At 47.3% G+C, this 27,934-nt stretch overlaps 1 protein-coding gene and 1 long non-coding RNA gene across 2 annotated transcripts; one reads left to right on the forward strand and one right to left on the reverse strand.

Moving 5' to 3' along the window:
- Positions 1–749: 749 nt before the first annotated feature.
- LOC135578442 (uncharacterized) lies at positions 750–27,934 on the forward strand. Its single transcript, XR_010470027.1, has 3 exons — positions 750–1,975; positions 24,815–24,947; positions 25,058–27,934. It is a non-coding gene; the product is annotated as an uncharacterized LOC135578442 (long non-coding RNA).
- Positions 2,982–5,837, reverse strand: DLX5 (distal-less homeobox 5). The gene is made up of 3 exons (XM_005504917.3): positions 5,238–5,837; positions 3,929–4,113; positions 2,982–3,673 (listed from the first exon to the last, which is right to left on the reverse strand). The coding sequence occupies exons 1-3, from the start codon at positions 5,590–5,592 to the stop codon at positions 3,341–3,343; spliced, it is 873 nt and encodes a 290-aa protein (XP_005504974.1). The 5' UTR covers positions 5,593–5,837; the 3' UTR covers positions 2,982–3,340.

A 27,934-nucleotide genomic window follows, 5' to 3' on the forward strand; every position in this document is an offset into this window, starting at 1 on the left:
GAGCTCCTTTCCGTGATCCACAACCGAACCACCTAAAGTCTGTCAGTCGCAAAATTGCGTGGTAGAAATCTTTAATCGATGCCACATGTGCGATGCGCGTTCGGGATACGGCGCTGCCGGCGGAGGAGCGGGCAGCGCCCGAAGGGAATGAATTTATGGGGGAGACCGAGGGGAGCGACAGAAACGCCTGACGAGTGGGGCTGCCTTGACGCGGTGGCAGGTTGGAGGGCGTGGGGTTTTTTATTCCCCAGGGGGAGGGGGAGGGAAACCGAGTCACTCGGCGAGGCGGCAGCGCTCCCCCGGGTGGAGGCTCTTCCCCGCCGAGCGATGCGGGGATGCCCAGGCAGGGGGAATCGGGGGGTTCTTTCGGGGGGGACGAGGGAAGGTGTTTCCCCGGTGTCCCCATCTGGGGGCTGGCGGGTAGTCATCTGTGTGTGCCTGGGTGTGGGTGTTGTGGGTGTGCGCCCCATCTGGGGGCGAGCGGAGTGTGGGGGGTGGATCTGCTGTGAGAGCCCCAGGGGTGCAAGCACTGCCAGGAGCTGTGGAGCTGGGGCAGCTGGGGTTGCAGGCTGCTCTGTGTGTGTGTCAGGCCCTGTGGCTCAGCCCTGGAGCCGCTCGGCACCCACAGGAATGTGGCTCCTCTCGGCTCCCCGAGCTGCCCCGGCTCCACATGGAAGTGGCCGCCAGGAAAAGAGAAGGGAGGGGAAGGGAGAGGGAAAAAAAAAAAAAAAAAAAACAACAAGCCCCGAGCCAGCAATCCACTGAGCCCAAACTCGGCGTCAGACAAAGGACAGTTCATCCCATCCCTCTCCCGGGGAGTCAAGAGAGGAGGCCCAGACAAGCCAGGGTTCCCCAGGCCGCCGCCAGAACCCCGGGGGTGCGCCCGGGCGGGGAGAGGCGCCGGGGTGTGCCTGCCCCTGTGTATGACAGGGGGCACAGGAGCATCACCCCGGCTGTACCCCCTGGGTATGCACCGGGACTGGGGCCATGGCGACAGAAAGCCCCGGCGAGGGGCATTTCCTAGCCGGACCTGGCTGCTCTCTCCCGGAAGGGGTGCCAGGATCTCTCCGACCTGCCCAACACCACCTTGAGCTGGGAGGAGGACAAATTAAGCAGGGAGAGGAACCGGCATGGAAACCGAACCGAGCTGACTCGGAGCGGAGAGAGGTGCCAGAGCCCAGGCTGCCCGACCAGCGCCGGCGGAGTGAATTTCCATCACTGTCCGGCATCCCGCCTGCCTGGAGCTGCTGCTGCGCTGTCCGCCCGAGTCCTCCTGGCCCTGCAGGTTATCGTAGCCCCGCGGCAGCTCCTCCAAGAAAAGGGTGGGTGGACCGACCTGGGAAATAGCCTTCCACCTCTTGTGTCCAAGACTTTCGGCAAAAGAAAGGGACCTCGGGGAGAATCTGTTACTGCGGGTTGAAAGAAATAACATTAATGCTTGTCTAGAGGGAGACGAGGAAAAAAGGGAAGAAAATTAAAAGCTCTGGCTTTTTTTTTTTTTTTTCTTTCTTCTTCCACGGTGTGGAAGTTGTCAGAAGAGACAAAGCCGAGGTTTTCAGCCACCCCAGAGTCGCGGAAAGTCCCTGAAACCTTTCAAGTGAAATGAGCAGGAGCCGGTCCTCAGAGCCTCTGAGAGGACGCGGGGAGCGGCCGGGCAACGGCTGCAGGGCAGCCCGTTAGTCGGCAGCGGCCGCCGGGCAGCGGGCAGGGGTAGGCAGCCAGTGGGGGCCCCGGCCACCCTGTCTCCGGCACCCACGCACCCTCCCCGGCGTGCAGGGAGCAGCTTTACCGAACAAACTGTTCTATTGTACTGCAAGCCCTTTACCAACCCCCAAACCTGTTACAAAACAGCAACCCCGTGCTTCTTTCTTTGCGGAGAAGAAGACGCACACTCACGCACACGCACAAAACATGGCAGGCAGGAGCAGGGGGAGAAGAAAGGAGTGGGAGGGCAACAGGGAGGAAGACTAGACAGGTAAGTGCACCCCAGGGCAGGAGCGTCTCTTCTCAGGCCTCGCCTCCCAGCCCTGCCAGCGCTCTCCCCGCCATCCTCGGGTGACAGGGGGTAATTTTTTATCTCGGGGATCCTTCAAACGATGCCTTTGTCACTCGTACTGCTGCCGCCTTACCCCGCACGGCCGTGGATTCCCAGTGCGGCTCCCTGCTCCTCCCCTGGCGGCCAGGGAGAGGGGGGAAGTCCGCGGAAACGTGTGTAGTCATGGGGTCCCCACGGGCCCGTTGCTGCCGGGGAAAACCCGGGTTTTCTGCTGGGAGAGGGACCCACGCTCGGTGCGTGGCCGTGGGCAGCCCTCCGGCCGCCTCGCTGAAGCCGTGTCCCCATCCCCTCCCCGGTGCACCGGACAGAGCAAGTGACAGATCCGCCGCCCGGCTTTTTACCTGAATCGTGTAGAGAGAGAGAAACAAAAAATTAAAGTACCTCCGCGAGGTCCCTCCTTCAGCCGGAGCCGCCGCAGGCTTTTACCAGGAGCAAGGGGAGCGGGCCCCTCATTTTATCCTTTTCTTATATTTAGTGGCTCCCTTTGACGGAAACGTAATTTGTATAATTAGCCGAGTGCACACGGGCGACTGATGGGCTGTGGAGTGTGCAGCTCTCGACGCTAATTGCTCTCAGGAAAGGATTCAGGGCGGCTTAAGGCGAGAGATTTGCTTTCTAGCGTTAGGATGGGCAGCTTTCGCTTCAGCTTAAATCACTGTGCGATAAGGTGTACGCGATCTTGCAAAAGGCCCTTTTCCAGCGAGGAGAGAGCATCGCTGCCCTTTGGCTTGCCCGTGGGAACTTAATGTGGTCAGATCCTGTCAACACGCCCGGGCTGCGGTGGCAGGGAACGGCGCAGAGACCGAATGTAGGTGCCCAGGATCGGGCCCCTCAAAATTCCTCTTTCCTCACTCACTCTCTGCAAGCAATTTTGCATTATTCCCCCCCCTCCCTTATTAATAGCAGAAGGGGTAATTTGGAAACGTTTCTCGTGGTCGAAATAATTTTATTTTATTCAGAATATACAGTTTAATTCCTCTATCTACAATTATTTACAGGGTTAAAATAACATTGAAAAAAAGTCTCTGGAAAAGTTGAGGTCATAGATTTCAAGGCACCATTGATAGTGTCCACAGCTGAGCCAAAAAATGTCCGTATTTTATAAAAAAGGGTTTCCTTTGAAATGCAATAAGTTACATGCACAAGCTTTACACATTTTAATCTTTTTGTTTGTTTCTTTTCCCTTTAAAAAATTCCCCATATGCATTCCTTTTGTTATTATTCCTTAACAGTAAAACACAGGAGTCCAAGGAACAAAAAAAAAAAAAAAGGGGGGGTCAGACTCTAATAAATTGTCCCAGAGGCCAGCGCTAACGGGTGCTGTAGGGAGCCGTGGGGTTGGAGGTGGGAGTTGATGGAGTTGGCAGCGGGGTACCAGGAAGCGGAGCTCTCCAAGTAGCTGGATGCAGGGGACGGGTTGGAGTTTGGAGGGTGAGCGTGTGCGTGGGTATGGTGGCTGAGGGAACGGGACGACCCCTGAGGTTCCCAAACTGCAGGCGACTGTGGAGAGTTGCAGGCCATGGGGTCGCTGGAGCTGGGGCTGTGCTCCGGAGGCATCTCCCCATTCTTCATGATCTTCTTGATCTTGGATCTTTTATTCTGAAACCAAATTTTCACCTGGGAGGAGAGGAGAGGGGAAGAAAGAGGGAGGGGGGAGGGAAACCGAAACCATTAATGCCCGCCCGGCAAGCCGGCGCTCCGCGGCTGCAAGACCCGTTCCCCGTCGCCCTCCCGGCCCCTCCGCGGGGCCCGATCCGGCCCTTCCCGCCGCGGCCACCCGATCTCTGTGTCCCGCCGGGCCGTGCTGGGCCAGGCCGAACTGAGCCAGGCCGGGCCAGCCCCAGCAGAGCCAAACCAAGCCCAAAGCGGTACCTGTGTCTGTGTGAGCCCCAGAGAGGCCGCCAGCTCGGCCCGCTCGGGCAGGGCGAGGTACTGGGTCTTCTGAAACCTCCTCTGCAACGCCGCCAGCTGAAAGCTGGAATAAATAGTCCGGGGTTTGCGCACTTTCTTTGGTTTGCCGTTCACCATCCTCACCTCGGGCTCCGCCACCTCCTTCTCTGCATGGGTGCAAGGGCGGGAGAGAGACACAGACGCAGACGTTAAGGCGCGGGACACGGCTCCGCTCTGCTCAGCCTGCACCGCCGGCGGCGGCGTCCCGCCCGCGGGCCGGGCAGGGCAGCGGCGCCGGCCCGACGGGCCCCCGCGGCTCCCCCCGGGGCTCCCGCCTCCGGGCCCCGCGCACCCTCCGCCAGCTCCCGCAGCGAGGCCCCGCTCCCTCAGCTCCGGCACTTGGCCGCCTCCGACCCTCCTCCACCCCCCGCGACCGCCCGGGCATCCTCCGCGAAGGGCGGCGGCGCCGGGCGCGCAGCGCTGCGCGGGCGGGAGCGCGGGGCATGCGCGCCCGCCGCGGGAATTAGGAGGATTATTGGGGCCCTGCTGGGAAGAGGCCGGCCCGGAGCGGAGCCCTACCCAGGGCACCGACCGCTTCCCCCGCATGCCCGCGCCTTCCCCTCGCTGCCGCCGGCGTGTCTCCATGGGCCACCGCGGCCGCGCTCGTCCCAGCCAAGCCCCAGCCACTTGGGTTGGCTACGGGCTTACTTTATTTTTTCCCTGTCTCTGTCCCTTCCACTCCCTCCCCCCCCCCGCCACTTAGAAGTAAATGGAAAGCGCTAAAAACGCGGAGTTTTCTGGTAAAAAACCCTCCCGGCTTCGCAGCCCCGCCACGGCTGGGCTCCCCCTCCCTGTCTCCTCCCCCGCCCCTCCAGCACAGGGGAAGGAAACTTTCTTTGCCACCGCGAACCCGAGTTTGAGACACGCAAGAAGCCTCGGCTATTTTCCCCCTGTTCTTGCGGAGGGAAGGAGCGAAGCACTTGAGCGATGTTTGCTTCTCTAAAGCACTAGCCCTAGGATTTGAGTTTAACACTGTGCAGGCTGGTCAGAAAACCTGGACCCAGCTTTTATTTTATTTTTTTTTTTTAATCTTCCCTTTTAAAAATTGTTGGATTGTTTGCTTTTTTTCCTTTTTTTTTTTTTCTTTTTAAATATATTTCTCCCTGTGGTTTAGGGAAAGCTCCATCCCCGCGGTGCACAGGGCAGGGAAGGGCGATTTGGCGGGCCACGCTCTCCCAGCTTGCCCACCGCCGCAGAAGCCCCCCGCACGTCCCCAGCCCCCGGCTCTCACCTGGCTGGCTGGCGGAGCTCTGTACGCGGTTGTATGCCCCGCTGTACTGGTGGTAAGGGCTGGCGTAGCTGTAATCTGCATAGGCTTTGGCAGGATAGTTCCCAGCAGATCCGTTCATGCCATGGTACTGATACTGGTAAGGGTTGAGCGCTTTGCCGTAGGAAGCCGAGGTAGGCGAGCAGTAGCCGTGCGGGGCTCCCCCCGCCGGGCTGTAGTAGTCGGAATCCGTAGCCGAGGACTCGGGTAAAGTGGGAGATTCCTGGGACGGGTGGTGCATGGCTGCGGCCGTCTGGAAAGGACCCTGGAAGTCGCCGGATCTGATGTTGGAGACCCTTCTGTCAAATACTCCTGTCATAGCTCGGAGCCGGCGACTGGCTGGGGCTGGCTGCTGGGGTTGCTCGGGTCTAAGCAGACATGTCTGGGGGAGGAGGCTGCGGCGCTCTGTCTGTCTCCGGCAGACTGCTGGCTGGGGTGCAGCATAGGCTTGGTTAAATCCTTAATTGCGCTCTTACGCACAGCAGGGTGGATCGGGTTCCATTGGCCAGAGCAATCGGGAGCAGCGACACCCTAACTCGTCCAACTAGTTTAGCACAACAAAGCTTTGGCTTAAAAAAGAAAAAAAAAAAAAAAGAAAAAAAAAAGAAAAAGAAAAAAAAAAAAGTCCCATTCAAGCTCCTTTAAAGTGAATACCAACAGCAATCTCCGAGCCGGAGCGTCGCGATGGGAAGGTTTCCGGCTCCCCTCCTCCCTCCTCCCCCCGCAGCCGGCGAGGGGCTCGGCCAACCCCGCAGCCCCGGGGGCGCGCAGCCCCGTGCCCCCGCACCTCCGGCCCGCAGAGCCCCGGGAAATGGCCGTAGCCACGCCGCTCGGATTTGGCGTCCGATCCCTCTTGGCTACGCTGATGGCTTGGGAACAACGCACAGGGCGCTCCTGGTTCCCAACTCGATTTCTGATCTGGTGGCGATAACCATTAGCGTCTAACCATGGTGGTTTCACTCGGATTGTCCTCCCTCTCCGGGAGGATGCCGTCCATGACCTCCGCGTTAAATAAAGCAAATCACATTACCCCCTAAAAATCCTGAATTTTAGTTACATCATTTCCTGCGTCGAAGACCCTAACACGGCCCGGAGACAGGCAGGAGCGTCCCGCCAGGACGCCCTGTCATGGGGATGTGGGGAAGCTGCTGGGGACGCTGGTGGCACCATACGGCATAGGGGCACCCACTCCGTGTGTTTCGCGAAAGGCGACCTGGCTGTGGCACGATGCCCGTGGGCGGAGATCTCCCGGCCCCCCGGGCAGTGCCAGCGCCCCTCCAGATGCGCCTGTGGCCGCTCGGCCCCACGCGTGGCCGCTCCTCATCGCCCCGCGGTGATGCTCAGCGTCTGGTCCGGCTCCAGCCCAGGGTCAGATGCCCGTCACGAGGGGAGCTCAAATCACCCTCACGCGTGGGCAGGACCACTCGGAGGCCGTCGCAGAGAGCCCACTTCCCTAGTAACAGGCCCCCAGAAGCGGCTGGCGCTGTGCAGGGATGTCCCGTCCCCCCGCAGCACCCCGACCAACCTCACCCTCCTCCTCCAGCACCCGTTTTTCCGCGCCCGTCTGCGCACCCAGGTTCCAGGCGATGGGCTCTACGGCCGGGCCGGGGCGAGCCACGGACTGGTGATGCCCGTCCCTGGTGATTTTACAGCAGGGTTGCAAAAAAATGGATCAGATTTAACTAGACACTAAGGAAAACAAATAAAAGGCTGTTTTCAGTGACCTGGAGTTGTAGATTTTTCTGAAGTTGTTTACTCTCCAGATTTAGCTTGTTTGCTCACCGAAGATCTCCTAGCCAGCTGGGTAACACTTGTAACACAACCATGCATGTTGTACTTGAACTTATTGTTTGCTTTGGAAATGTCCACAGCTCATATAAAATCGCATTAAACAAATCCCTAAGCATTTCATTATATGAATCACTTACTTAAATTCATTGGAAATATCTCTCCCCCTCTTTATTTTTTTCCAAAGAGAGGAACCGGAGAGGGATATATGTTTACGACTGGGGTGGGGGAAATAAGTTTATTAATAATAAGTTTATTAAAGCTCCCAATTTGCATCCAGTTGGAAGGGACAGGGGGAGCGTGTCGGGGGGAAGCCCATTTATGTCATAAATTCCATGGCACTGCACTTCAACACGTCCGGGCAAGAAGGTGCCGTTTGAAGGGAGAAAACAGGAGAAGACCTGGGCGCTGGTATCGCACCCAGCCCCGGCAGCGGCCGGAGACGCGGCGGGTCCCGGCCAAGCCATCCTGACAAGCTGTTTTTGCAGCTCACCGGGGAAATTTGGGTCGGTTTCCTGCAGGAGAGAAAGCTTGCTCTTGTTTTATTCAGAAGCAAAGCAGGGAAAAGAAAAAAAAGTTTCGATCTTACAAGAAAAAAATAGTCAGAAATCCACCAGATACAACCACAAAACCCCCAAGCTGATTTTTTTGAAGGCATCTGCAGCCATTGTAGTCCGTGAGAGGATTACCGAGCTGAGGGCATACAAATCCCCCTGTTTGCGGGTTTCCTGCCCCCCGTCCTTCCCAGCCCGAACCCGATTTTCTTGACTTTCTGCTGTTTTTTTCCCCCAGCGGTTTTTATTTAACACATCCGGTGGGGAGCGAGCGTTTCAGAGGGAGCCGGAGTCTGTTTTCTATTTCACAATATGGTCATTGTTTACCGGCACATGCCCGCCGCGCCGGCTCAGCGCCTGCCCAGGGCCCCCGCGTCCAGCCGCGGCCCTTTCGGGCCCAAGCCCCGCTCATCCGCGGAGGGGGGCCCGGGGTTGCAGCCGGTCCCGGGACACCGGGTGCGCGGGCGCCGCGGCCGCCGCGGCCGCGGACACGTCGGAGCGCTCGGCGTCCGTGCCCGTGACAAGAGCGCCACGGCGTGGCCGCGCGGGGCGCAGCGCCGCCGCGCTACCTGCGCGCCGCCCCCCCCGCCCCGCCGCCCCCGCCGGGGCCAGACTGAGCGGCGGCGGCGGCCGCGGAGCCGGGCGGCCCAGCCAGCGCTGTCCCCGCAGGGCACGGGGACCGGGGCGCGGGAGCCGCCGGGCCGGCGGCCGCGGCCGGACAAAGCGGCGATTGTTTCCGTGGCCCGCCCGCGCCGGGGAGCTGCCGCGGAGGCAGCGCTGGGGCCCCAAAACGAGCCCCTCGGCGGGACGGGGCGCTGTGTCCCGGCCAGTGCCCGCCGGCCGCTCCGCCCTGCCCCGGGCCCGGCTCGGGAGCACCCCCGCGGGCCGAGCCCTCCGCGCTGGGCCTGGACGGAGACCGGGAAGGTTTGCAGAGGGTTCTCCGTCCTCTCTGTCTCGGCAGGGCTTTGTTTCTAGCCAACGCGCAAAACATTTCGGATGAAGCCTCTCAGACTTTTGGATGAAAACTTGCAATTGTTCAGAGAAAATCTTTCACTTTCTGGATAAAATATTCTCTTTTGGGCACCGAGTTTTTGCTGGAAACTCATATTTCCATGGAAATTGCTGGCAAAGAATGAAAGGATTTTTTTCTTAAAAAAAACCCAAAACCCAAACAGCCCTCCACAGTGGAAACAAGGCTTAACTCTTGCTTTGCAGCATCCGAAAATGGTGATTTCCAAACAATTTCAACAACTGAGGTCTTTCCTGGTGCTCCAGTGCATCCTCCTAGGACTCGTTTACCTGGGGGAGTAATTTCAGAATGAAAAGGCAAAGGGACTGGAAGTCCTTGTACTCCTGCCTAAGGCTAAGCAGAAAAAAAAAAAAAAAATTGCATCTGCTTCAAAGTAAAAATCTTGTCGTGTTCAGTATGGGCAAAAGCAAGCAGGAATCCACTGGAGAGGACTAGTGAACTATCCAGAAGGATGTTCACAGGGCAGTGATCAAAGGGAAAAATGAAGGAAAGTATTTTGGAAAAAAACAACTGGGAGCAAGGGAGGAGAAATAAAGCCGACAGAAAACGCAGGCAAAGAGGCTAGGACTTTTTACTCAGATTTCAGTAGCTTTCTGCACAGCCTCTGGCTCTGGGTACAGCAGCTTTGCTGCTTCAGGGAGAGGAAAACAGGCATTTCTCCACCTAGGCTCAGCTTTGGAGAATTTACATCCCTCCAAAAGAAAAGCAGGTTTTGTGTTGCTGTGAAGGTCACCGTTCGTGTTCGTGGAAGGATGCACATGTGACCTTGGGATGGAAGCCTGTCTGGTCTCAACAAGCACTGGGATAGATGTTGTTTTTGCCCTCCATCCTGAAGTGTTCAGTAGGGTCCGGTCATCTCCCACCTCTGGAACAGCCTTTTCTCTTCCAGTTGCTTGCGAGTGCCCAGGAAATGCTGGGCCTCTAGCTAACAAAGTGAACCTGTCACTTCGGCATTTCCACTGCTGATGGACTCAGTGCCGGGGTTGGCCACAGCCTGGGCTCCGTTGGCCTCGCTCGCCTGGCCTGTAAATTGCACTGCACATAAAAACCATGACGTACAATGTTAAGAATTAGAATTTGCTTTTTAGGGCAAATTGTGGCTGTCTCTTTTGCTTGCCAAAGAGCTGACATGAGGAACTTACTCTTGCACCTATTTCGCCCAAATTGCGCCAACATGACTGAAGGGAAGAGCCAGGGCTCCTTGTTAGCATCAGCTGTAGCAGACTGAGCCAAACATGTGGGATAAGATGATGTTAAGAGATACCAGGAGATGCAAGACTACTGCCTGGAGCTCTCCTTCCCTCCTCACTTGCAGTGTGTCTGCCAGGCTCACTGATGGGTTGCTTAGCTGTTTCTTGATGCACCACAACCTTCCCAAGGTAGGGCATTACTTGGCAGTCACAGTCCAGCCTGTGGCCTGCCACTCCAGAGTGAGAAATACTCAATGAACTCAACCATTCTCTTCCCTTTTGAAGCTCCTTCCACATAAGCTCCTGGGCCAAATGGGGAACTCTTGTTCTTTGATTCAAAAGGTCAGTACAGATGTGACCCATCTTGAGGAGACCTGCTCTGGCCTGGGCAGGGTGTTCAAGGAAAAGCCCATCCCAGGGCTTTTTCCTGTTTCCAGCCCATGTACTTCCATTGCAGTGTAACACCAGCCTCTTTCTAAGGTCATGGAGTCCAGCAGAGAAGTGTAATTAGAAAACTCAACTTCTCCTGAGTTGTTCTTCTGCCTACCTGCTCTCTGGGCAGCTGGGCACTGTTATTCCAGGAGCTGTAGGTACTTCAACTGATGGTTTCTAAGAAAGATGACACAAACCACATGGAGCCATCTTCATATCAGCAGTTTGGGTCAGCAGCGGGAGCTGCAGGAGTGTGGCTCCCTGTACAGCTGCCTGAGGTTTCCACACCAGACATTTGAGCATGAGCCTGGAGCTGCATGGGCAGAACTGCTGCTGGAGGTGCTGCAGAGCATGAGCCAGCACCACTGGAGAGCCAGGTGTTAAAGCCCACTTCGCCAGAAACACTCCCAGGAAAATATTTGTGCTAGCTGCCCTTGCCACCTGCCTGCTGCAGAGGTCTGGAATGGCAGTCAGAGTGGTGGTGACAGTGGCACGCTGGGAAGAGCCTCTGACCAAGAGCAGCAGAGGAAAGGACCTCGGCTGTGGTGGCAGGAGGGGCAGGAGGGAACGACTTCAGGAAATACAGCATCCTGGATGAGTGGGCAGCTGGGCTGGATGACTATAATGATCTTTTCAGCCCTTAAAATTTATTACTGTAGCTTTTAGCTCTGAGTAGCCAAAGGCAGTTGCTCCTCAAGGAAGAGGGTTGATTCATCTCCAGTCGGGCTGTTCACTCTGCTTATTCTCTCCCTCCTGTCACATCTCCTTCAGCCATAACTCACTTCTCAGCCTCTCAGATAGGAGCAGGGCTGCTGCCTCTTTGCGGGGCTTCAGATGTGAGATAAATCCCTTTGCATCCCAATGCCACAGGAATGCTTTCCCAGGTCTCTGACATCCCTGTTAAAAGATGAACCGTCAAAGAATTTGAGGCGTAGCTCCTCAGGCCCTTTGGTGTGTTTTCAGCAGGGCAGGGCTGCTGGCGGAGGGGCTGGGGGAACCCGCCCGTGGGGCCCTAGTGCAATGTGGATTTTCCCCTACAAGCTCTGAGAATTAAGCTTGCAATTTTTCTTTTGCCTCTTTTAATGATTTAATATGTTGTTATCCTACAGAGGTCAGCCAAACTTTTATAATTTAGACCTTGAAGATTTGTGGATGATGGCAGTGTTAGGACCAGCTCTTGGAAACTCCTTTTTAGCTAATGCTAAGTTTAGTGCAAGGCTAGCATGCCTGTGCAATCAGCTTGAATCAGGCAACGTTAAACTGTACAAATCAATGAAGAAATGAAGCACAGCAATTAGGCTGCTCAGTCGGTGAATATGAGAAGTGACATTCAACAAGGAGCCAGGATACCTTTCGGGTTAAAGATAAAACTAGTAAAAAGCACATCCCTTCTCATATGGTTCTGTCGTTATTACTTGTGTTACATGGTCTGTCTGGCCTCATGTGTTGCGTTTATCAATATGTACTCACTGACAGTATATATGCTAGCTAGCAGTAGATAATATCTGTGACTTAACTTGCATCTGTTATAAAACCCACGTAATGTTCAGTTCCTCAGTTTTGGCTTAGCCTTATTTTTGTTATTTATTTTAAATAAATATATGGTAGACCTTCCCTGTGACTGCAGTTCCAGGGCTATATTATTGTATTTCATCATCTGTCTTAGCTTTTATGTCCTTCACTAAAATGTATGCTGTTGTAACTGAACTCGGTCTCCTAAAAACTTCCAGTGCAGCACAGGGGAACCTTATCCTCCTTCATCTTTTGCAATCCAGCCTGCAGCTGCGAGCAGCCCTGCAGGGAAGCTGGATGTCACTGGATGTCACTGGCTGCCTTGTCAGTGCTGTCTCTTCAAGTGGCTCTGTAAAGTCATAATCATAAGCACAGAGGAAAAGACTTTTTTTCTTCTTTTTCTGGTCTTCATGTTTGAATTATGTCATTGTCCTTGAAAGAGGCCCTGCTGCAATAAACATCAAGATGCTCTGCTTTAAGATTTGTTTTACATTCCTGTGAAGATCTTCATTTATTGGAAAAATGGAGGTTATTTTCTTCTTCAGTTCAGATTTCTTCATCATGATGTTCTCTAGTCAGTGATTGAAAAATAGCTCTTGGGGCTGTATAATTTGTGCTTCTACAAGCCTGCTAGTTCTATTATTATCAGGAAATGCCTTGGTTTGGGAATGAGAAATAAGGTGTTTTTACTAAGATACTTTGAGGCAGGCACGTATTTTGAGGTAAAGTACCACCTGGGTGGATACCTAGAGAAGGAAAAGAATTTTCATTAAAGATGTTTAGCTGAAAATATATATGTTAATTAGAAATAAGTTGTTTGTTTTTTTTTTTTTTTTTTTCTTTTTTTTTCTTACTTTCTTCTTCTTTCAAAAAGGGTAAATTAACCTTTGGGAAAAAAAAAAAAAACAAAACAACAAACCAAACCAAACCACCAAAGGTTTATGGTGGCTTCTGCATGACTTGTACTTTTTCATGAAGGTGCCTCCCTTTCCAAGTAAGACCTTTGGATCAAGCAGAGGATGAGGAAATGATGCAGACATGTCCAAATGAGGTTGTATGGCTTGTGCTGTGCTAGAAACTGGAGCAAATTATTGCTGTGGTCCCTTCTGGCCTTCAAGTATTTATATTTTCAGTAATCTTTTTGTCAGATTCATTAAAAAAATCCATTTTTTTTCCTCATATGCTGCCAAATAAAGTCCTTATGGCTAATGTGCCATCACTCTGATTTCAGAATCCCTCTTTATTAGAAATGGTGGCTGGCTGATGATGACTGGGTCTGGATTTGGGTCTTTTAATCATTTTGATGGGCCAGCAGTTGACTCTAGAGCTCTTTACAACACAGTGTGCGTGGCTGCCTCTTCCTTTTCCCTGATCTTGTAGAACCCAGCTGATACAAGACACCAGCATGAGCCAGGTCCTGCTAAAAGCAGTAGAAAGGTCCCCCATTGGCTTCAGTGGGGCAGACAGGTGTTTTGCACACTCACACTCCATCTCCTGGCTCAATACCTGGAACCACAGAGCTGTGGCTTGTGCCGTGGCCTGCCCATTTCAGTACCCGTGCTTCAGAGGCTCTCACCTGCCCTCTTTCTTCTCCATCATCCCACTTTGCTGAAGGATTCTACTGTGATAAGCAGCACATGAAATATTTTCTTCCTCTGGCACTTGTTAATGATTTTAGGCAAATCTGAAATCCTCACCATGCTTGCTGGTGCTCTTTGCCCCAATTTTCTTACAGCCTGGAGGAAGTACGGGTGGACTGGAGAGCAGAGAAAGCCATTGCCCTAAAGCCTGTCCTCGTCGTTTTTGCTGTGTTATACAAGAAATGACAATTATCCTCTCTGGCTTTGGAAAAGAAGCTAGATAAAATGCAGAGATTATGAAGGGAGGCAGGCATCTTACAACAATTCTGGGCAGTGAAATAATAGTTGTGGATGGAGTGAAAGGGTGGTGCAGCGTTATCCAAAGGCAAACCGGTGCCAGTGTGAGTCTTTCCAGCCACAGTCAAAAGAACTTTAAGCAGCCCTTTGTCTGCTTACACATTGCGATTTGAAAGACAAAATCTTCCATAGACCGAAGTGGTTGGGATGCCGTCAGTGTTATCTTACATAGGATTCCAGGGGAGATGGTTTTGGATGTTTGCGGGCAGACTTTGGACTGAGGATCTCTACCAAAATCTGGTTCTTCGTTTGATGAAAGAACAAGCGATGGAGGATGGCAGCAGCTCAAATGGAGCAGAGCTCCTTATTGAGGGCTTCACATTTAATCTTTCCCAGTAGGACTTCAGAAAGTAATAGAGTGTTAAAAAAAAAAAAGTGGCAATCACATATTTCTGCACAATTTGTTTTTATAATTGTAATATTATAGTGCTGTTTATTTAATGAATGTAAGCTCGGTGCTCTTGGCAAATACTTGCAATGTGTGTGCTCTGAATTTATTCTTTGCAAAGCAGACTTTACACACCACAGGTGAAAACGCTTCAGCCTCATTTAAATAGAAAATAAAAGAGATTGCATTACTCTATTTCTTTTGCAAGCTGAAAAAAGAAAAATATAAAAGGCATTGTCCTCTTTCAGAGTTCAGATTTCATTTTCTTCAAATGAAGTTGTGGTGGTTATAGTCACAAAACATCTATTATTTTTTCTTTTTTTCTTGTTTTTCTTTTCCCCACAGATCTGCAAATTTCCTATCTTTAAAGTGTTTGCACAGAGTCAAAAAGAAAACAATAGAAACACAAATCTTCAAGCCAAAAGTTCTAAGCTGGCAAGAAAAATGGCAAGAACAAGATCTGAACACTTCTTAATACCAATATAACAATGAGATTACTTTTAAATTCCTATTTTCTTTTTTTTTTTTTTTCCCCTGAAATTCTGTATTTTATTTATCAGGGCAAAACAGAGCATAAAGCAGAAAATAAATTTCTAAACATTTTCTTGGACTGTTTAAAGCTATATCTGAAGTCAAATCAACTATAATAGAAACACATAGACCAAATTATTTTTGTGTTTTACATTTTGGCATTTTTGCAAACTTCCATAATTATATCATTTTAGTACATTAAAACAAACAGCAAGGAAATAGAAAATACTTCTTCCACAGCTGTGTTTACTACCTTAAATGTGTTTTTTTCTCAACCAGGCAACCAGTCTGAGATAAGAGGTTTCCCTGCTGTGTAACACAGCATAATCAGAAGCACACACAGCACCCACCTGGAGTATTCCAACGTACAAGAGTAGTGGAAAATTAAAGCAATAGAATGGAAAAGTCAATAGCTTTTCCCAGTGAGACACATTTGACATAGTAATAGACTTACTTTTTAAATGTATGAATGTACAGAAGATCTTGGAGAGTTCCTTTGAGTGAAAATCCTATTTATACAGGGGAAAAAAGAATATTCAACCTTCCTTGAAGAAATCAAAATTTTAATTGGAAGGCTTTACAAGTTGCCCCCATTTTACCATAATATGAGACATGATTTTACACTATCTTTACTACTTTGGGGAGCATATTTTACACAAATGAAAGCCTAATGAGCTATTCCTAGTCAAATGGCAATATTTTCTCAAAATTGCAAATATTCAAAGACTGTTATTTAGTCAAAATCAGCAGTGCCTTCGGAGATTTCCTGAAGAGTTTTAATCTGCTTGAATATCTATTTAGAAATGAAATTGAAATTTTTCTTGCCATCATTTCTATAGCAGAAATAAGTTGCAAAATCATTGCAGAAAAATATCTTTTCCTTGAAACTAGCAATATTGCTTTCCATTTTTCAGCCATCACTGATATGAGGTAACCACTTTTCAAAAAGTCCAAGCATTTTAGGTAGGATTTTACTTCACTTGGAAGTCTGATGGATCTTTTAAAAACTTATTTTGAACAATCACTCAACAATTATTCTGAATGTTATAGAAATTAGAAAGTCAGACGAATTTTTCAGGTCATGTAAAACATACATTTTCCATGACCTGAAATTAAATATTTTACTTCAGCTTCAAGTGTTTCTTTAAGGTCTTTGTTTCTGTATAAAGGAAATGAAAGAATTTTGTAATCACAGAATGAAAATGTGTTGTAAAACATCAGCGTGGACTTTTTAGACTTCCATACTATTTTGTATTTTTTTTGGAATGGACAGTTGAAGATAAAAACCTCTCTAATTAATTCACAGAATATTTTTGAGTAACCTGATTGACAGTTTTTGATAAAAGACTCACTTTGTCTTTTAAGTCAAGCACTGGAAAATGAAGCTTATGCCCCTATAGCAGAAATCTCAGCAGCTGAAATTTTAGGCAACCTGTTTTATTTTGTTTGAAGGTTTTCCCCATGAACATTGGGCACAATCTGGTCAGTAAGCTTCATTAACGTGGTCTTTCCCAGCGGGAGGCAACTTGCCTTATTTTAGCCACCTGAAATCCATATCTCAGGTCTAGGCCAGAACCCTCAGCTTCCATTGCTGAGGTGGAGAATGATGGATGTGTCTCAAGGAGAGGTCAGTCTCTCATAGGAGAGACATCATGAGGCAGCTGTGTCACTACATACTTGATCTGTTGCTTCTACCAAGAATATTGTCAAACTCGATACTAGTGGATGTTAATATAAACACTGTAAGGTGTATTAATTTAACTTGTCAGGAGTACTTTCCAGACCATCTGTAAGAGAGTCTGAGCATTCAGTGTTGTAACTGCATGTAATCCAGGAGTTCCACCAAGAACCAGTAGATAAAGGTGGTTTTGTTTGGTGTGTGCATATGCCATGAGTTTAATGTTTGATGTTTAATGTAATCAGAGCATCCCCTGGCACACCTGTCACTAAACACCAGGGATGGGTGTTCAAACACAAATGCAGTGTAATCCCAGGAGAAGCTGAAGTCAGAGTGCTCAAACAGAAGTGATACTGCTCCTTTTAAATAATGAAGGTATTTAAGCCTCAGACACTACAGTAAAGGCCATGGCAAATTCATTACCATCAGCAAAACAGGTCAGAAGTGTTTTGGAGTCAGGCTGCTCCTGTAGGTGCCAGAGGAGGTTTACGACGGGCTTCCCCTGAAGCCAAGTCAGGTCAGTGCTGAGCCTTTGCAAATTCTCAGCTTACCATGATGTGCTCTGATTTAGTTGTTGAACCGGGCAGGGACAGGAGCCACCACCTGAAGTTTTGTGTCTGCACTGCAGCAGATGAAGCTGGCTGGTTGGTCTTGCAGTGTGCTGTTTCACCATTTGCTATGTCCTCCACAGCACTTGGCTTTAAGGAGGACCTTAAGGAGTATTTAGAAATAGTTTTGGTTATGAGACAGCTTAAAAAACCTGTGTCACAGATTTAATGAGGTAAATGCAAAGTTGTACTGAAGCTTAGGAGGTCTGTATTTTGCTCAGCAGTGCTAGCCAGTTCGCCTCCCTGGTGAGGTGGTGGGAGAAAATAGGAAGAGCAAAAGCAAGAAAACTCATGTGTCGAGATAAAGGCAATTTAATAGGTGAAGGAAGGAGTAAAAAACAGCAAGTGAATCACTCACCACTTCCCAAAGACAGACCAATGCCCAGCCAGTTGCTGAACATAGGCCACCTTGGAAGCCATCACCCCACCCTCCTTCTGCCTCAGGTTTTGTTGCTGAGAGTGATGTTACATGGTAGGGAGGTGAATAGCTCAAAAATACAGATCCTTCCTCAAAGGGTGTGGGAATTTCTAGGCTATTGTAGGCACCACAAAGTCGAAAACATAGGTACAAGGATAGATTTGTCCTCCCTGTGATGCTTAGGGAGTCCGTTCTTTAGGATGGTGTGACAGACGTGGGGATGTGGGTTTCCTTCAGGAGGATAACTAGATGAGAGGTATTTTCTTTTTATTCTCTCAAAAGAGAAATGACTGTTTATTTCAGCAAACAATGCCATGAACCTTACCTTTGCGTTTCAAAAGAAACCTGGAGTTGCAACTACTTAAAAAACACTTTCTGCAACACAAAACACTGTTCTGCTCACATAGATATTTATAGAGAAAATTAGTCCAACTTCTTGATGAGGTTGGATTAAAAAGTGGTGCGGCTGGCAAATACAGTTTCCCTTTTAAGCTGTTTGAGCATTTCTGTCATAACAAACATTGCCCCCAAATTGTGGCACCCTTTCCTCTCACAAATTTTTGAGTGGTGCTGGAACACACTCTGATATGATTCCTTTTAATTTCTGACACAGTTATGTCATTTTATGGATTTACACTGACAGCGTTTCATTTTGACATTGTTATAGCATCTCAACTGACTGTCCACACTGAGTACACCAAGAGAGTTGTGTGATGATGCTATACTAAGAACAGTTAGAATGCAAAATAACCCTGCTGAAGAGTAATTATCATGCATGAACACGATCAGTTTTTTTTGCTTGAATTTTCAGCGGTTGCAAAGTTGGATAGTTTCTTTCTTTTCAAAATGGCCAAGATATTCAAGGTATAGGTAAAGCTATCCCAAGGCTGGAGAATGTTGAGCCTGGTGAGCGCGCAGCCTGCTGTTCCGGCTGGCAAAGGTGGGCACAGTGCTCACCAGGAGTCACGAGTCAGTCCATTGTCTTTGGCCCCTCAGAAGTCAAGTGCCTGAGCTGGGCAGTGAGGTGCCCAGATGTGTCAGCTTCCATCACAGGCAGCAGAAGGAACTGAAGGGGGTTTGGTCTGTCAGTGTTAGACCCGTCTCTTAAGATGGGATGAGATTTTGTTGAGACATGGCAGTCCCAACTGCAGAGGGAGCCTAGAGGAGTGAATTAGTCTCCCTACCTAACTTTGAGGCAGTTAAAGTTGGGAGAGCCTAGCTGCCCCCAACGGGGTAAAGAATGGCAACTGGAGAAAAATACCATGATAGAAAAACAACAATAAAACTGCACCAAACCCCCAACACATCTCATTGCTCTGTCTATAAATTCCTGGCTCTGCAAGCTGGCGAGTACAGCGAGTGAGCTGCCTCCCTGGGGTGCAGGAAATCCCAGGTGATGAGACTAAGCCAGATGCCTCTCCGAGACTTTTGTGATGAGGGGGAATTGATCCCACCAGAAATGCTCTTGCAGTGAGATCCAGGCAGGCCAACAGTGCAGACACCCCAGGATCACACACATCTCACCGCTGCTGTGGCCGGCGGCTCTGGTTCCCTGAACCCTCCTGCAAAACCTCCACCTGCCCCTGGCTGTTCCCACGCTTGGCTCTGCTCTGAGCAAGGGAAGATATGCAAGTTCATGCACAATTACATTAAAAATTAAAGAATATTAAGATAGTGGCAGCTCTAAATGCAGCAAACCTTGGATTTCTCAAAATGTATGATACTCAGAAAGTCTTCATCTCCCTTATAGAAGTGCGTTCTAACACAGGCTATAATTACAACATCAACCACTATATATATTTTTTTTTTAATTGGAACGTTTGTGTTGGCAAGGATATCCAGGGCATGCTTAGGAAGTGAGATATAGGTCAGTATTTTTACTGTCATTTTAAAACTAGCGATCCTCTCCCTTAGTTACTGCATTTGGTACAACAAGTAGAGTCAGTCATTTCTTCATGATCTTTTGCAGGAGTGGGAATTTTCTGGTCTCTGTAGTATGTAAGTGCTGTACTAACCTTGATAACAATTTTCCTCAGGTGAAACAAGATAATGAATAGCATTACCTCTCCTGTCTGAGATGGAAAAATGAGACAGAGGAGACTTGCTGGAGTCCAGACTAGAGTCAGCTCTTTGGTCTTCCATATCCATGCCACCAGCACAGACGCCACTGTCTCCATCTGTGTGTGGATGTCCTCAGGCAGATAGAAAATCAGGGCCTTATTTTCTTCTCCTTTACATTTTGTGTATGTTTAGCAGTGTCACAATGTAATGAAGTAGTAAGCTCCCTGAAAATACTGCGTACCTGAAAGCAGAAAAGTTCCTGATGTGCTTTTAGTCAACTAAATCCTCAGTAAAACTGTGCCAGCAAGCCCTGGCCGCATGGGACAGGGAGTGAGAGAAACCAGGTGGGAAAGCACTGAGCTGAGGATACAGTTTTTCAAGACAGCAGCGGCATGTTTCTTCTTTTATATTTATGGCTCAGCTGATGTGAATCAAAAAAGTTACCTGAGGGTGATTATGATTATCTTGTTCTGATGAGAAATCCCAGCTAAATGTGGAAGTCTGGAAGCACAGCTCTGGGAGCTTGACAGCCCGAGTCAGTCTCAGTTGAGTGATGCAGTTTCCTCTGCCTGCTTCAGAGAGCGAGCAGCAGCAGGATTTAAGACATGAGTGTGGAGGGGTGTGTGGTAAGTGGGTATGTCACCCATGAATAATATCAGGCTTATATTTTATCACACATTTTTTTAAAAAAATAAGGAATGACACAGGAATATTATTAAATATTAAATTAAATTCTGCACTGCTGATGGCTTGTGTATTTGCAAGTGAGTTTATCTGTAAAACAGCAGGTAATGCTGCTGCGATCCTTAAATGTGGTGTATGTGTTTCAGATCCCAGAGGAAACCTCTGCAGTACCTATAGGCCTCTACTGGGCATCCTTCTGCTTGTCCAAGTGGAAGGGTTTGGTGGTGAGGACAGCAAAAGGGGTCTTCAGTTACAGGGTTTCTGTACATGCAGCATACGCCTCATATCCAAACTTGGAAACAGCCACAGTTCCCATCCATAGTTGTGGATGCTTCATCACTGGAAGTCTTCAAGGTCAGGTTGGATGGGGCTTTGAGTAACCTGATGTAGTGAAAGATGTTCTTGCCCATGGCAGGGGGTGTGGACATGATGATCTTTAAAGGTCCCTTCAAAGCCAAATCAGTCTGTGATTCCTCCCTGTGCAAAAGTCTCCCAGGCCAGAAAGAGGTTCCTACATTTTTGTGAGCAAGCAGGAGGATGAGCCACTCTCCTCATACCTCCCACAGGCATTGCAATGGAAGAACGCATTTATCACAGCATCATCTAAGGTTATTCCTGAGCTAGTAAAGCTTGAGCAGAGAGACACTTAAGAGATGAAGCTTGTCCTTTCCAACCCAAGCCCGCGCCTTTCAGCTGCCTCACCCCAACCCAGATGTGCTGCGTCCAGCCTCCAGAAAACCTGATTCATGGCTTCATCCACAGCCCACTGCCAGCAAGCAAAAGATTTCCATTGACTTCACTCAGTTTTGTGGCTGGCCCCTGGGACTCAAAACACATTGCAAAAGGCCAGTTCTCTGCTGAATTTGTCAAGGGTCTCCTGTGTTGTTAGAGCCAGCGGAGTCTCACTGGTTGCTGCCAGCGGGGAATTTGGCCCCACATGCCGTTTCCGTCGCGGATGTCGCAAGCTGACTTCACCCTCTGTTCATCTTGTGCTTCTTCTTTAGCTTGGGAAATGAGCTGCAATTGAAAATGTAGCTTTTTAAATATGAAAACTCGTTTACATTCATTAAGTTTATGAAACGATGGATAAAAATACAACCTGAAATGATGTGTCTTGATCTTTTGCTTGATTTTGCTGATATGTGGGACTTTTTGGAAAACCCTACCTCTGGGATAACTGCCAAATGCTTGCTTCTCTATTGCTACCATATTTTGACCTCTAATGGAACTTTCTAATTATATCACAAATATTGTTATATCATGTAAATTAGGAAGCTGTTAACATACTCCAGGATAAAATAGCTGAAATATAACAGGCTGCAGCCACTTTTCATTACACTCTCAAGGTTTAAAAAGTTCAGAAGTATAAATCCTCAATCTTGCCTCTTCGAGTACTGAAGAGCACATTACCTCACAGCAAAGCAAGCTGGTCACTTAAAGAAGCTGGCTGATCCATGAGACATTATTTCTGTCATTTTCTATTGCCATCTTTTGTAATAGTTTATTAACAATGATTTGTGTCCTGTTGAGTAAGCTGTGTTTGTATAACACCACTGACACTATATTAGCTGAGACCGAGGGTATTCTGGCTAGTTAGTCACAGCTATCAAATGTTTGGAACTTAATTTTCACTCTTTTTTGGCTAAGCATCTTAAACAAATATTTTGCTGCAGGCTAGAAAAAGTCCTAAATAGTCAACAGCAGTGTTTGCAGGACTGGACATGCATTTACAGACAGATGAATACATTTGATGGGCTCTTGCAGTGGAAACACAATGACATCTACTGGCCAATGCAGATGGCTGTAGGAGTGTTGGCAGGAGGATTATATGCAGAAAACAGCGCAGATTTGACTCTGTGAGGAAAGGGGATGTCATCCTTGTGAGAGACGAGATGATAAACCAGAAGAACATCCACAGATATCTCAAGTAATACAATGGAAATTGCAAACCAGAAAATATACAATAAGTACCACTTGTTTATTGTCAGTTGAAAAGCAAACAAACAAGCAAGAAACCAACCAACCAACCAACCAACCAACCAAAACGCTGGTGCAAAGCTTCCCTATTGCCTTCAGTAGTGGCTGTCAGAGGAAAAAAAGAGTTAAGGCAGTTTACACTGGGTGTAACAAGCTGAAATCCATAAAAAAGATCCAAAGTGCAGAAACATGCCTTCTCTGCTCTTGAAAAAGAGATGCATGGGAGCAGGAGGTTCTGATATTCTAAAATGACACAGTCCTGATTCCTGCACTACACTGCTATTAATGCATTTTTCTCTTAACATGATGCAATCTCTGTAAGTCTTGTGCAGAAAATTATACCTAATCAACCCCAAATGCACAGTATTTCAGGAGGAAGGTATTTCTCTTGCAAATAGTGTTATTAAAAATAAATAAAGGAGGCAATCAAAACATGTCTGTTTCTGAAGATGTGAATGCTAATGATAGCAAAGAGAATAAATTTCCTACTAGCACACACTTCTTATGTTCCAAGTGTGTCATTTGGAAATCCCTTGTCTTCCATCAGCGCTGCTCCTGCAATTTTTAGGTCCATTGCCTCAACAAGATGATGCAGTTCAGCAGAACCAGCACCTCAAAAAATGATCATACTTGCTTTCTAAAACAGGTAGGATGTTCCAATTGACTCAGTCAGCAGCACTGGGTTGCAAATGTTACGCAGCTACAGTGTCAGCACAGCATCCAGAAGGGGAATATACTGTGTGGAAAGGAAGGCTTTGGCTCCAGTTCATGGAAGCAAATCGATCTAGAGCTGAGGGATACAGCATGGACTAGATCCAGTCCAGTGTTGTGCAGTCTTCTAGGTGGCGAGAAGAAAATCTAGGCTTTCCAAAAATGGTGAATATTGTGCATGAAAGCTAAAGCAGCAAATATGAACAATGCGTTGATATAAAGTTCTGCATTGAAGGTCATCATCCTAATCCATGGAGACCTGAGTACCACTGTGCACTGATTTTTGCAAGAGTCATGAATGTGCTCGCACTGGAGCATCAACTTGTAGGCTCTGTTTATAACATAAGCGAGTGGTCCAAAGCTCTGTACAGTGCTGCATGTTACTCCCTCACTTAGATTTCATCCCTTACAGAGGAGAAGAGGGAATGTGAGCAAAGGGGTTGGGCTTTGACCCTATGTCACAACCTCCCTGCTCAATAATGGGCTTTTCACAGTGTTGCTTGCAAGGAAGAAAAGGAGGGGAGGGGGGAGAGGGAGTAAACAGAAGGAGAAAAGGCAAAACACAGAAAAGAAAAAAGTGGCAAGGTGTTACTAGTTCAGTTTGCGATCATACAGATCTAAAATTGGCCTTCTCATAGCAATAAACCAGAAATATGTGATAAAAATATTCTGACAGCCAAAATATTACAGAAAGCTCTTACCAGACCATATACAGCAGATGTATCCTTCTGTGCATCGGATTTACACATTCTCTGCAGGGACGCGGGGATACTGGCAATGGGACAACTGTGGACTGGATTTCCCTCTTCAAATAAATTCAGAGCATCAAAATCGGCATTTCATGCCTGGTTGGCAGCATCGAGGATGCAGGACAAAATAGGAATGTGTGTATCTGTGAAGCTGCTTGTTTGGGTATGGCACCCTGGATTTTGATTCTGAATGGCTAAATTGTATCAAGAAAAAAAAAATAAAGAGCAATAAAATGTTTTCCATATTTTCTGATATGTGTAACTTCTTCAAACAGAGCTATTGTGGGTTGTGAATTTTCATGTTAAACACAATGACACCTAATAATGAATAAAAAATAAATCAGATGCAGACTTCTGGGCTGCTGTCCTATGTCACCGTGCCACCTATGACTTCTGTAAGTGGTCATGTATATTAGTGATTTACTTACTGCAGTAACCAACTAAGATGTGTTCTGAAAACTATGTGTGGCACTCATGTCTCTGTTTAGTGCTACTACAAATTTTCTGCCTTTTACACTGGCAGGTGGGTGCACATGTATATGTATCCAAGGTACACAATAATTCTGAGTAACAACTGAACACTAGCCAGCATCTCTCTAGTTATCCTCTTCCCTCATTTGACTTTTGCTTGTATGTCCCATGTACTTGATTACGTAGGAACTGTTAAGAAAAAAACATTTGTTCAGATAATAGAGTGTGTGTTTTTTTTTTCACTGACCCCCCCAATCTGCTGCATTTCTTGACCAGCAAGAAGACAGTCAGTGGTATCCTTTGCTCCCCCTCCAAAAAGCATTGCCTTGGTTATTTGTTTAAAGGGACACTGTGGCGTCAAACTGGGACCTAAAGATAGTAATTATAAACACTTTTTTTTTAACAAACTGAAGACTCATGGAGATATTTCTGTGTTTATCATTTCCAGTGGATACAGGGGATTTTGGTATGTCTTTATTACAAGTAAACATCTTCCACTCAGCCAATGCATTCCAGACAATGCAGCCTTATGCTCCCACATAGGAGTCAGAGAGAGAAAATGATGATAAATTCATTACTTAAACCTGAAATGAATCAACTCATTTTATTTGTCCAAGTTGGGAGAATGAGGAATACAGAGGGGCAGTTAAATACTTGAAAAATATTCATAAAGTCTCAGAAAATTAAGTTGGGAGGGTTAAGCACCCTTGGTAAAAAGAACAGATGGAAGAACCATCAGGTGTGCCAGATCTCTGCTATTGCCAGTTAAACAGAGTGGAGAAGGGCCCTTTACATCAATTTTTGTTTTCTTCTTTTCAATAGAGAGGTCGGCTTGCAAATGTGGATGTACTTTCTTCACATACGTGTAGAGATGAGCCAGAGAACTTTGCACACACAGAGCTGAAGTCTCCACCTGGGCACTTTTCATGAGCGAGCTGCTGTTATTCACCTTCAGGTACTCACTTTGAGACATCCTGGAATGACCTGCATTTTGGGAGCACAGAGCCTGTGCTGTCCTTCTGACCTTGATGCAGGCACTAGGAGTAATGAACACTTTGTTTCCAGCCTTACAGCATCATCCATCAAGCCCAAAGACAGAACTCCTCTGGGACACGCAAAACTGGACATGGGAACTCCCTGGGTGAGGGTTGAAGCCAGCAGAGGGAGGATGGATGCCGAGGCTGCTCTGCTCTTGCTTTGACCTCTTGTTGGCCCTCAGTGAATCTCTTCATTTTCTTTAGCAAACAGGCAAAAAGGAGACAACCACTGAGGAAGGGATGATTACTAGGTAGCGAAGGAGGAAACTGTGGAATGGGTAAACAGCATGGCCATGCTAATTATTCTTAGCAGCTTTTAGTCCTCCTCTTCTTTTAAACATGCTTTTTCACCCTGTGGCAACACTCAGCTGCCTTATTCTGGCCCTGCAGTACTGAGATTGGATTTACCACCTTATGGAGGTGAGGTGGATGGAATACAAAACTTCTTTTCTACTAAATGACCAAACACAAACCGTTGTTTTTGATCCTTGCTCATTCTTCAAAGATCAACCAGAGAAGGGAACAGGATGCATACAAAATGCCATTAAACCTGTGAGCATCTCTTGGTAGGTGCTGTTCAAATGGCTTTTGAACGTTTCAGCATATCTTTAGTTCTCTTTGATTTTTCTGAGGTCATACGGGTGGTTACTGACAGAATTATACAAATACAGTCTTCACAGCTCAGCAATCCTTGGATCCAGATTTGGAGTTCAATGTGGGTGGCATAGAAGCAAATGCCAATAAGAAGGCTAGGACAGGGCTGTTACTTACAGAAACTAAATGACGCAGTATAGAGCCTTTGCAAGCCGCAATTAAAGAGCCGGGAGAATATTTTGTAACTATTAAAGTGTAAGGGGGAAACCTCAGCCTTTTGTAATGCTGTTTTATTTTCTTTCTTTAATGCATGTTTTAATCTTGCCTTGAGACGTATTTCTGTAACTTAATGTCAACCAGAATCAATCAGTAACTTTCAAGTCTTCTGCTGCTAGGGCCATTTGCAACTCTGCTGCGGGAACAACTTTCAGCTTATTTTAGGGTCAAGACTTTAGACCTCAACAACTGCATGTTCCCTTTGTCCAGAGAGCCTCTGTAGTGCCTAGAGATAGATTTTACTAAACTTCCTATAGACTTTACACTGGTTTTGTATGGTTAACTTATCACACAATGACAAGGTATTGTCCAAAAACTTTTAAATAAAAGCCATCACACTGACACACTGCGGATCAATACAGAGTTACGCAAACCTCCGAGACAATAAGAGCTGTTGGGTAAAGCACTGAATAGAGACCCAGGAAAGTTGTAAGTTATCGTGCCGTCTCTGCCACTGTCCTGCTAATGCTGCTGGGTTTGCAGGATGTCTCGGTTTTTCAAGTTTCCCATCTGTTGAATGGGGATGTGGTACTCACAGGCAATCTCAGTGTAGCTGAAGGCACATTTTGGAATGCAAGCACACAGAGCAATCATTGAGTGTCAAGTACACATGCACAGGCTACAGTTCATATTGTGGGAAGTACTGGGACGAGTTACCAGAAAGAAAAAAAATAAAAATTACCCTATGAAAAACCTCAAAAAATCTGATTACAAAGTAAAACAGAGAAATATGGGTTTGCTACATTACTTTAGACCGCTACGATAACAAAATAGTTTTGTGTGCATTTACGCATGTGTGTATGGACATACATATGTGTGTTTGGATGGGTGCAGGGGTGGATGTATATGCATATACATATATACAAAAATAGGTATATGCATATATATACACACACTACTGCAGTGGTGTATCTATGCCATATCTATTCTTTTGCTTATACAACAGCACATGTATAATACAGACAATAGCTGAGCAGGAACCAAAAGCATTTACTGACAGCAATAAAAGGGATTTGTGTTTTAGAAACAGAAAAGCCATTTTTGACTTTTACACTTTTTCTGATCAATCCATAGTGTTAAATATTTCTGAATTGTCTGGTTACCAAGTTTCAGTCATGTAAATTTGGTCACTGATCAGACCATAATATATACATATTTTATGGGATTCATACCTTCAGATTTCTCTGAGCTATTAATGAAAAAAACAAGAATAAAAAATTGCTATAAGGAGTTCCATAGGGAGGGAGGAATGACCCCAGATTTACACTGTGAACTGTCCTGCAATCATTGTCATGACTGAATTTTCAAGACAACTGTCACATCCCAGTGGATTTCAGAGCATATTAAGTGCAGTCCTTCCTGGGAAGGCTGAAAAGAAGGGGTATTACCTGAAGACCCGCCACACCAACTGACTTCAGACTTGCATGGGTAATGTTGCCCCTGGCTCTGATGAGGTATAACAATTTTCAAAACATGTCAGAGATGCCTGTGGATTTTAGAACACTTTGAAATCCAAGTCTTAAATGAGAAGTTTTGCTCCCAGGGCATAACTTTGAAAACAGAGTGCAGGAAGACAGCAAATGAGTCACAGCAAAGCCCTCTGGAAGCTCTGAAGAGCACAATTTTGATATAAGAATCTGAGCAATGGAAAGGATTCAGTTCTTGTTCTTTTGAAGCATTCTGAAGTATTGATCCCCTCCAGTACAGCTCATGGTATGCTTGTGCTCCTCCACACATAAAAATTAATAAATGATCCTTTGAACACAGTAAGACTTGCCAGATATTAGTGCTGGGATATTTTTTTAAAGGTGAGCTTTACTTCTTAAACAACTTGTACCCTAGAAATTGATGGGATTCTCCAATTTGTCATCATCACCCAACAAACTTTTGAATTTTAGAGCTCCCAAAAAAATCAGCTGTCCTACAGAATGCTATTTTCACCATAAACTCCAATAGTACATCATTGCACCATTAAACACGCTGCTTTCAAGATGCGTTGTCAATGGTTTTCAAATACACATTATTTTTTACACCC

The sequence above is a fragment of the Columba livia genome, chromosome 2, assembly GCF_036013475.1.
Source record: "Columba livia isolate bColLiv1 breed racing homer chromosome 2, bColLiv1.pat.W.v2, whole genome shotgun sequence".
In the NCBI taxonomy this organism is placed as follows: domain Eukaryota; kingdom Metazoa; phylum Chordata; class Aves; order Columbiformes; family Columbidae; genus Columba; species Columba livia.